The 11,050-nt window shown below is 45.6% G+C and overlaps 1 protein-coding gene across 1 annotated transcript in view; it reads left to right on the forward strand.

Annotated features, from left to right (window-relative positions):
• Nucleotides 1-11,050, forward strand: part of SLC25A13 (solute carrier family 25 (aspartate/glutamate carrier), member 13) — a 232,099-nt gene that overhangs the window by 78,563 nt on the left and 142,486 nt on the right. The window contains exon 4 of the mRNA XM_010839742.1: nucleotides 7,248-7,363. Within this exon, the coding sequence (XP_010838044.1) occupies nucleotides 7,248-7,363 (116 nt within the window). The remainder of the gene's footprint in view (nucleotides 1-7,247; nucleotides 7,364-11,050) is intronic.

The following is an 11,050-nucleotide window of genomic DNA, read 5'->3' on the forward strand; positions in this document are numbered from 1 at the left end:
CTCAAGCTCAGCTGCTTGGGAAGGTTAAAAAACAAACAAACGCGTGTACACACTGCTATATTTAAGATGGATAACCAATGAAGACTATTGTACAGCACATGGAACTCTGTTCTGTGTTATGTGCCAGCCTGGATGGGAGCGGAGTTTTGGGGAGAATGGATACATGTGTCTGTCTGGCTGAGTCCCTTCACTATTCCCCTGAAACTGTCACCGATTAACTGTTGTTAATTGGCCATACGCCAATACAAAATAAAAGGTTTATAGGAAAACAAAAAAAGATGATTGATCTGATTCCTCCTCATGTCCATTAAATAGGCTTGCCAGGACTAAGAAGCACTACATTAATGCATTTTTCAGGTTTATCTTCTACACAACTGTTATCTGATCTAGAATCATCTCATCTTTATTTGTGTATGTTTGTGCTCATTGCCTCCCTTCTCCAGTGGAATGAAATTCCTCGAGGACATGGATTTGTTTTCATGGTATCAAATACCATGCCTGGCATATAATAAGTGTAGGGTACAAATATTTTGGTGGCCTGAACAGTGTATATTTGCCAGGTATTCAGGAGGGAGATAAAAGACTGGAAAACCCCAAAGTTGTTAAAGATGTTCAAGTCACGGAGGCTGAAACTCTTCTGATAAACTGGCGATAACAGGAGAGCCTAGTTCTGTTTTTGTTTTTTTGTCTTTTGACATCCACAGACACGTGAACCTGATGGTCTGGTGGTCTGAACCCAGCTTTTGGAGTTAGATTTTACTTTTATCTCTGCCATTACTCCTGTGCAATTGTTTAGCTTCGTTGTGCACACAGAAGAGGGTTGTAAGGAGAAGTTATTTTTGCGAAGCACTCTTGTGGTTAGGAACCTTAAGTAAAAGTCGTAATTGGATTTTGATATGGTGCATTGTCTACGACCAAAGTTTCTGAAGTCTAAAGTGATCAGATCCTTATGTGCAGTTGCTTAAACTTTCATAGCCGCAGAGCTGGCCTGGAGATAGGAACCAGGCGAGAGATGAAAGGGACCACATGGGGTACAAGCTACTGGCGACTAAGAATAAGCAACAGCAGGGAGGAAGAGACCTGGAGGTTTTCCACCTTGGATGGCCAGCGGTGGTGTGAGCCTCTCCACAGTCATTTGCTTCTTTTTTCAGTTCTCCCCCCACACCCCATCTTATTCAGTCTTTCTGCCAGTACCCAAGTTTAGGTCCTTGCTGTTTTGTTTCATAGAATTTTTTTTTTCTTTTTCTTACTACACAAGTAATTTCGTATGTGTATATTGAAAAGATTAGAAAATATAGGCAAGCAAAAAAAAAATTCAAATTTCTAATATTTTAATTTCCTAGAGATACCTCTAACAATTTGGTGTTCACTCTCGAAACTCTTTTTGTGTATCGTTTTTTTTGTCCATTTTAACAAAATGGGCTTGTTGTCTGTATATAATTTGTGTAACCAACTTTCTACTTAATGGCATGAATTTGTTTATTGCAGTTGGTAGTGGTTGGACGGTTTTCTGTGTATGAATGGTCCTTTAATCAGTCATGCATTGTCACATATTGAGGTGGTTTTCCCTCTTTTCACTGTTAACAGTACTGCTTGAACATTCCTATAGGTTTAAGTTTGCACACATCCATTGATTATTTTTTAGGGTAAATTCTGAGAAGTGGGATTGTGGTGTCAAAGAGTGTGTGCATTGTTCAGACTTGCTGTGGCTAATGAGAATTCGCTGTATGATGCAGGGAGCTCAGCCTGGTGCTCTGTGACGACCTAGAGGGGTGGGAGGGAGCTTCAAGAGGGAGGGGACATATGTACACTTACAGCTGGTTCACGAAGATGTACAACAGAAACCAACACAACACTGTAAAGCAGTTATCCTCCAGTTAAACGAAAAGGTAAGACTTGCTGTGCTGTTGGGTTGCCCCCTGCAGAGCGAGGTGCCATATGCTTCGATCCTCGTGTCATAAGGAGCCTTTCTTTCTCCTTCAGGTCTTCAGGAGTCTTCCCTGGACTCAGCCAGCAGTCTCCCCATACCCAGGCTCTTCTCCCTCCAATTCACTTTACACTCTTCTGACAGATCGAATGGTCTGAAGCCCAAACCCATCACGTCACTAACAGTTCCAGACTTCATCTGCTATTGCAGGCACCATGCCTGCCTTTGCACTCGTCGTTACTCTAGCTTGCTTGCACTTCCTGTGGCTCTTCATCTCCAGTCTTCTTTCCTTGGTTCCTCACTCACCATCTGCCCCTCCCCTCCCCAGCCTCAGACCTCCAGGTGTTCAGGGCAGAAGTTGTACTTTTCCTCTGTATGTTCATAGCAAGGGCCTGCACTCAGCACACAGACCCGCCCCCAGATTCCCACTGGAGTCAACGGTCTCTCCATTCCCTGCCTGCCCTCTCAACTTGATCATCTGCTCTCTCTTGTAAGACCAATATTACATGACCGTGTGGGCACAGCTTCCCTCTGATGCCATGTGTTCCTAATTTTACTTTCTCCATCTCCTCCTTTCTCTCAGTGTAACAGTACCCTCTCCCCCCTCTGAATTCATAGAGTGGTTTATCTCTACTTCTCTTGTGTTGCTTATGACTTTTCCATAATGTCATAATTTTCAGTATATATTCTCTATTGTAAGTCTCTCCAGGCTGAGAGCTAGCCCTTGCAAAATGAGAAGGGCAGGAGAGGAGGCTACAGTATGCTACTGTGAAGAAGCACTGCTGTGGGGGAAGGAGAGGGTGGGACCAACTGACACAGTAGCATTGACATATGTACATTCCTGGGTATAAAACAGATAGCTAGTGGGAAGCTGCTGTCTAACACAGAGCCCAGCTTGGCACACTGTGATGACCTAAGGGGTGGGCTGGCAGGGCAGGGCGGGAGGGAGGCTCTAGAGGGAGGAGATACACACACACACACACACACACACACACACATACACACACACTTTAACACTTATGGCTGATTCACATGGTTGTATAGCAGAAACTACTACAACATCATAAAGCAACCATCCTCCAATTAAAAATAAAAATAATAAAAAAGAAGCGCTGCCATCACTTTGGTATATGTATCCTCTGGAATCTTCCTCTGTGCACAGTAGATGTGCAGTCTGGCATCATCCTAAGCATGATGTCCAGAGGCACTCCACTTTTAATCCCCTTCCTCCTCGGCTTGGTGTGTGAAAGCAATGTGTAGTGTTTCAGCTGTTTTACCCAGACTTTAAAGGACTTGTAGGTGCTGTTATAAATGGCTTTCAGAAGAACAATAGCTCTGGTGGTTTGGAGAACAAAAATGATTCACTTAAAAAAAAATAACAAACTCTCTGCTCGTGTCAGAAGCATGAAATAGTGTAGTTGGAAGCCTACTCTCCCTGAATCTTGAGATTCCCCTTATCCCACTGTCAGTCAGGTGCTGAAGGTGAGCATCAGTGTCCCTGTGGGACTGTTCCTTAGAGACCAGTCACAGAGCTTGTCAGAGTTGTGTGATTTATCAGAGAGGGCATCTGCCACTGTCCAGGGCTTCCCTGGTGGCTCAGTGGTTAAGAATCCAATCACAATACAGAAGATGCAGGAGATGTTGGTTCGATCCCTGAGTTGGGAAGATCCCCTGGAGAAGGGCATGGCAACCCACCCTAGTATTCTTGTCTGGGAAACCTCATGGACAGAGGAGCCTGGCAGGCTGTGGTCCATAGGGTTTTAAAGAGGCAGACAGGACTGAGGTGATTGAGCACTCACTCACCCCTGTCGAAGTTTTGGGAAGTTGAGGGTAGAAAAGGAAGTGAGTGAGCTCACCAGCCAGGTCTGAACTTGATTAAGCTTGGATCCTTTATTGTAATTTATGTTAATCCCATTAAATCTGTAAAGTGAGTCTGGAGTACTGTTTATATGAAAAACATATATATACACACACACACAATGTTTTTAGATATCACACTGTAAATAAATATAGTCCTATATAATTATTCTGATAGCCTTCTAGTCAGATTACCTTGAAAATCCAAAATGACGTTGATGAACAGTAAAGCGTTATTATTTCATGGTTCATCTGTATACCTCCTACGTAGACGTATCAACATGATACTTGTATCTACAGGATTAGCAAATTACATACCTTTTTGGTATCTGTAACATGCCTAAAATACCAGAGCATTCTTTGGCCAATTATGAAATCACTCTGACGTTGCCAGAGGAGGCTTCGTTCTAAGAGAGATGAGATTCTCTTTTTCTGGTTATTTAAGTCTTCCTTTATTCACATTAAAGAGACATCCCGTTTCTACTCACACTTTGTGATTTGTCTTTATTCACCACCATCTGTGCAGGGGTAATTTAGCGAATGTGAATATTTTTTGCCTTGACAAACTGACCCCTAGGTTAAGCTGGTGAGTGTGTGGCGGTGGGATTGTTGGTGCTGCTCTGCGGAGGTCCCAGGGCACGATGATGGGTGGTGGCGAGAAGAAAGCAGCCAATGAGAAACACGTTCCTCCGCTGGGCTTCTGTGGTCTGGAGCCGGGTGCGCGTGCCTCCCTGAGTGAACGCTTGCGGGCAGCTTCATTTACAGTGCGCGCCTGCGTGCTAAGTCCTCCTGCGGCCGTTGTGTTTCCCCTCCTTTCCCCTTTCTCCTGCCCTAGTGTTCCAGCTCTGGTTTACACCCCTGCCCACTCTAGCCGTCAAGCTCTCTTCCCCGCATCTCCTCCTTTCCCCCCACGTTTCATCTTTCTCTGTTACATTCATCTTGTGTCCCAGTTCCTTTTCTAAAACGAATATCTGACCCTGATATTTTTTAACCCCCAAACCTCCAGTGATTTCTTACTGCCTGGCAAAAAAAGAAAAGAAAAAATCAGGATTCTCCAGCTGGTCTTTCTAGGCTTTCAGGTGGCTGGCATGACAGCTCAACCACCCTTCGGCTCCGCAGGATCACGAGATGCAGGGTGGGTAGCGCCTCTGTCCTTCTCCAGGCACAGCACTCTGTTGGTCATCACCTCTATATGGAGTTCTTCCCTCCGCGTGGATCGTCCTCCCCCTCCGCTTCTCTCCCCTCTCCATCCTCCCGTACCACTTGGAATGCGGTCTCAGTCGAATGGGAACCAGGATACTTTGTTCTCAGGCCAAAATGGCAGAAGCCAATTATTAAACCTCACACAAGCCATAACATCTTCTGGTTTTCTCAGAAGTAAAAGGAGGAGGTGGAAGTCCGATGATCTCTACGTTCTTTTCAGCTTGAACATTTGCTCTTTAAATGCCACAGCTTTGTGGAGCCTTCCTACATTCTTCCAGGCAGCGTAAATCACTGTGCCCCCCGAATGCTTTCTCTCTTCTTCTTTTTACTTCTGACACGCAGCTTGCCTTCTGGGGGAGACAGATGCACGTGGCCACCTCCCATCCCCCAGCAGCTGTCAGCTAGTCCAGGCCAGGACCTTCCACTCCACGTTTGTGTTTCCCCCAACGTGCCCGCGCACGCCTGGTCCCGCTCACAGCGAGATTCTCAGTGAGGCAGACTACAGTTGAGGAGAAAACGTTCTGGGCAAGTGTTCTTCCATAGCACCTGCTGTGCCTGAGTGTTCCCCTCCGTTCGGAAGGGTGTTTCAGTAGTGAGCAACGTAGAGACGGTGTAATGAACACACCAGAGTTTTCCTCTCTTGGTGGCATTATCATTATAATCAGGTAACATTCCGGAAATAGCAAAGTTAGCTTTGTAGCTCGTACTCTATATAAAAATGTGTTTTCTCTGTTAAATGTTTAGAAGTAAGTGTTCAGTGAAACAGGGGAAACCACTCCTGTTCTCTTTCTCCTTCTATCTCCTGGAGACTTGGACTATCCCAATGTATCACTGAAATACTTGGATGTTTATAATACAAAACCGGGCTTCCCATGTGGCTCAGTGGGGAAGAATCTGCTTGTCAAAGCAGGAGCTGTGGGTTTGATCCTCGGAATGGGAAGATCCCCTGGAGGAGGGCATGGCAACCCACTCCAGTATTCTTGCCTGGAGAATCCCATGGACAGAGGAGCCTGGTAGGCTACAGTCCATGGGGTTGCAAACAGTCGGACACGACTCAGTGACTAAACAAGTACAAAACAGTGGCAAAGAACTTTCCTAAGACATCCTCCGTGGATGTGTTTACTCATTGGAAGTCAAAGCCTCTGTGGCCTGTTTTGTTCTTTCCGATGGATAGATCTGATCAGATCATGATCTTGTTCAGAAACTTATATCTCTCAACTTTTGATCTCATTCCAGTGTTCTCTGATGCACTTTACTGTCCAGAGAAAATTAGTTCCTCACTGTTTTCCTTACAGACTCCCATACTTTTTTGCACCTGCCTTTCTGCAGCCTTTTCCCCTAAAGTGACCCCTCCCCCACTTCTACTGCATACCAGAACTTCACTAATTTTTGAGACCCGCTCTACAAAGCTTTCTTTGATTTCTTACCAAAATTCTGTTACCGTCACATTGGTGCCTGTCTTACCATTCGTCTTCCCTGTATAGTAGTCTAGATTAGTATTCTTCTGTTTTACCAGACTACAAGTGTCTTGGTGTCACTTTTCACATCTTTTAAAGTGAATGTGTTAGTCGCTCAGTCGTGTCTGAATCTTTGTGACCCCACAGACTGGGGTCAGGCTCCTCTATCCTTGGGGTTCTCCAGGCAGGATACTGAAGTGGGTAACCATTCCCTTCTCCAGGTGATCTTCCTGACCCAGGGATTGAGCCCGGCCTGGGTCTCCTGCATTGAAGCCAGATTTTTTATCCTCTGAGCCACTGGGGAAGCCCCATTTCATGTCTAATTTATCTGGATTTTATCTCTCGCCCTGGTGTCATCCTTCAGTTCAATCTGCGTGTGGTTGGCAGATGCCAGTAATGAGTGAGTCTTTGTGAACCATGTTACATGGTGTAGAAAAGGTGTGAATGAGAGACAGAGCTGGCTGTTTTGTTATCATATAATCTAAAGTGTCTAAGCTCTAATTTTAGAATCTTAACAACATGCCTGAAACAAAAATAGTATGTTGGGTAAAACAGTTACGTTTGAAATTATAATGCATTTAATGTGTCACCCTATCCTTAAATCTGTTGTGTCTTTGAGATTTGGTGTTGTTATTTCAGTCCACTCTGTGTAAAAGGGAATGCTGAGTGTTTATACATGTTGTTAGGTTTGAATTTTGTTGTTTGACAGTGATGTTTTATTTTTTCCCTTAGCGTATATTTGTGTATGCTTTTATCTTTCACAAGCTACTGACTCTATGCTTTGTGCTTGTCTTATGTTGCAGATTAATATCCTTTCAAGAATTTGTGGCGTTTGAATCTGTCCTGTGTGCCCCGGATGCTCTGTTTATGGTGGCCTTCCAGCTGTTTGACAAAACTGGCAAAGGAGAAGTTACTTTCGGTAAGCCGTGGGAGTGTATGCACACCTCAAGACATGCAGACTTGTGTGACCAGTTTGAGTTTTTCCCCAAGAATGAAGTATGTGGTTTCATTTAAGAAGTGCTTTTAAGAAGTTAGGCTTTTAAGAAGTTAGGCTGTCCCTTTTAACAAGATAGCCCAGTGTTTTCAGGCTGTAATGCTTCAAAAATCTTCCTTCGTGAAAAATTAAGTTTCTGGCTTCTTATTATTCATTTTAAATTCTTTTTGGCTGTGCTGGGTCTTGGGTGCTGTGCCGCAAGCTTCGGCTAGTTGTGGCCAGCGGGGGCTACCCTGTATGCTGAGAGTGGGCTCCTCGTTGCAGTGGCTTCTCGTGGTATGGAGCACGGGCTCTACAGCACAGGCTCTGTAGTTGTGGTGCACAGGCTCAGGTGCTCTGAAGCATGTGGGATCTTCCTGGAGCAGGGATTGAACCTGTGTCCCCTACATTGGCAGGCGGATTCTTAACCACTGGACCACCGGAGGAGTCCTGGCTCAGTAGTTTTGACACTGTGGTTTAAGGCGAGGAAGGATGGAGCACGACTCAGTCACAGGGTTATAGGAGGGGAGAGGCAGACAGGATTTGACTGTCCGGTTCATTCCCTGAGCAGTCGGTAGTGCCTTTCCGGATGGAATGAAGACATTAATACAGTGTCTAAGAACAGAGGGGGCTCCTGTTCCCAGTACCTTGTCTCCTTACCTTGTACTCATGGAGTGGCTGAAACCCAGAGGCAGCACATGAGATGGTAGTTCAGAGCGGTATGTGGCGAACCTTGCTTTCCTAAATAACACGGTTCCCTCTGGCTGGACTGGGAGTGTCTGTTATCCCACCTCCACCTTCTTTTGAAAAGGCAGCACCATCTTCACAGGGGTCAGCTGCTGAGCTGCAGAAACCCCGGAAGTCTTTAGGGATTAGAAGAAAGGGAAAACCAGGACGTGGTGGGCAGTGGTAAGTTTTTTTTTTTTTAATACACTGGTTACTGAAGATACATTGGGCAGAAGGTACCCCATTTCTCTCGGACTGTGCAGTGTCCAGCGTATGTTGTCCTCATGTGTAAGCTTGGTGTAAACAGTTTTGCCATAAAGAACTTTGGAGCTCTTTGCACAAATTGTGCATTCAGGGGAAATGGCTAATGCACCCATTTTAAACGTCTCTCTTGTTTCTAATTTATTCAGAACTCTTGGGCTTGTCTTCCTTGTAAGGAATGTATAGATGGGGGAATATAGACGGTGTAATAGAGCACCATCTATTCTGGATGGTTCTACAATTAGAGAGACAGCTCCTTCCAAAGGAACTATGGTCTTGCCAGTAGTCATGTATGGATATGGGAGTTGGACCATAAGGAAGGCTGAGCACTGAAGAATTTTGAACTGTGGTGCTGGAGAAGACTCTTGAGAGTCTCTTGGACTACAAGGAGATCAAAACAGTCAATCCTAAAGGGAATCAACCCTGAGTACTCATTGGAGCAATTGATGCTGAAGCTGAAGCTCCAATATTTTGGCCACCTGATGTGAAGAACTGACTCATTGGAAAAGACCCTGATGCTGGGAAAGATTGAAGGCAAAAGGAGAAGAGGGCAACAGAGGATGAAATGGTTGGATAGCATCATCAATTCAATGGACATGAACTTGGATGAACTTCAGGAGATGGCGAGGAGCAGGGAGGCCTGGCGTGCTGCAGATCACAGGGTTGCAAAGAGTCAGACACGACTTAGTGACTGAACAGGAGCGACACTCCTTCCAGCTCTGCTGCTTTTGTCTCTGAGCCAAGCTAAGGATCCTTTCAGGTCTTGATTTTCCTTATGAGAAATGAAGATAATAATTACATTAAGTCTAGGTAAAGCGCTGTGATAGATTTATCCTGTTAGCCCTTGCCCTCTCCACCCATTCCTCCGTGTTCATTTGACATGACAGTATTTAAGGCTAGGCCAGCCAGGATAAAGGCAAAACATATAGACTTACCTGATTTTGTTTCATATCATTTAGCAACTCAGATGCTTTCCATTAGCACTTCATGAAGATTATTTAATATTTAAAAATCCCGGGAATAATTTTAGGTCTTTCCCTTTCCATCACCTAATTCCTCTTAGCATCACTGTAACCACAGTTTTTCAATGGAACCCTAATCAAAATGTCTCTGTTAAAATCCACAAATAATAAATGAGTGGCTAGCTCATGGTGGTGTTGATTTATCCAGTGAAAGTCAGTTTGATGAGGATGTTATGATTGCATTTGCTTGGGATGAACAGGGAGAGCCTGGAAGCTCCAGTGAGTTCAGCACAGGTGCACACTCTCTCTCTCTCTATTGCTTTCCTCTTCTCTGCAGCAGGTCTGGAGTATGGGCTGGGAGAGAGCTGGGTTGGAGATGGAGGGCTGAGGAATGGACTTGAGACGTTTTCCTTGACTCCAGTGCATCTTCCCTCTATGGGTGTGGGGTGGTGGGGGCTGCTGTTGGCACCAGCATGCTGCTGGCCTGGTGGAAGAAAGAAACAAAAGACTTTTGCCAGTGCTGGAAGGGCTGTTAGAGTGATTAGAAGAAAAGACCAGGTAAACAGCAGGAGGGAGGTACGTGGGAGCTGTCTTTGCTCTGTAGAAAGAACAGTGGCTTGAAAACTCTGTTTCTGCTTCTTGCTGGCTGGCTGTTGATGGGGAAGTCGTTTCTGCTTTTTGAGTCTTATTTTCCTTATCTATAAAATTAGGGTAATAACCTGCCTTCCAAATTAAGGTAATAACCTGCCTTCCCGGACTATGTAAGGGTTAAAAGATGTGCTGCACATAAACGGGCTATGTGGAAAACAAAAGCCTTTACAAAAATGGTATTACTAAAAGGAACAAAGAGGCAGAGGTGTGGGTGAGTGTGGAGTACATCTCTCTCCACGGTACATCAGGTACACACCTTCAGACACAGAAGAGCATGCAGAACACCAGCTGAGAATGGACCGGAGTACCTGACCAGTGGGAAAGAATATATAGAACCACGCAAAACTCTGTAGGATGAAGGAACTAGGGGAAGAGCAGGAGTGTTAGTAGGACTGGACCTGCCCTCAGGGGTGGGGGAACTAAAGCAGGGGTCCCATCCCCACATGGGGCAATTGTCTGAGTCAGAGGAGAAACATTTAAAGGCTGAGAGGGAAACAGCTGATCTGTGGCAGCCTAAATGGAATGAGAATCAGACAGTCCTTGCCACAGGGCAAGGACACGCTACAGGGACACGGGTCCCCTGGAAGGTGCAGCAGCTGGGAGCTGGAGTTTAGGAATCGTGGAGCAATCCCAGGGCAAGGGCTGCTGCTGACTGAGGAGAGATGGTTCAAGGGGATGTGAGGGAGGAGATTGTAGTGGGAAGTGTCTGTGGAGGAAAGCCAGGCAGCCATGGAAGCAAGGCGATACTGCTGAGTCACCTGTAGGGGGTGGAGCCATAACCATAGCCTCTGTCTCCCCACACGCCTGCTTCGGCAGCTGAATAAGAGAGGCTGGCCCATCAAATGCCTGACACACTGAATTACAGAGTAGGACCCCACCCAGGGTGCCCCTTTAAGTGCCTCGCGTGCCCATCTACAGAGAAGGACTCCAGGCAAGGGAGCCCTCTGAGTGCCTAAAGGGGCGGAGCTATGGAGAAAGACTGGCTGAAAAGGCCTTCTAATCGCCAGCTGCAATAGGCGTGAAAAAAGACTCT

The sequence above is a fragment of the Bison bison genome, unplaced genomic scaffold (genome assembly GCF_000754665.1).
Source record: "Bison bison bison isolate TAMUID 2011002044 unplaced genomic scaffold, Bison_UMD1.0 scf7180017864134, whole genome shotgun sequence".
NCBI classification, from domain to species: domain Eukaryota; kingdom Metazoa; phylum Chordata; class Mammalia; order Artiodactyla; family Bovidae; genus Bison; species Bison bison.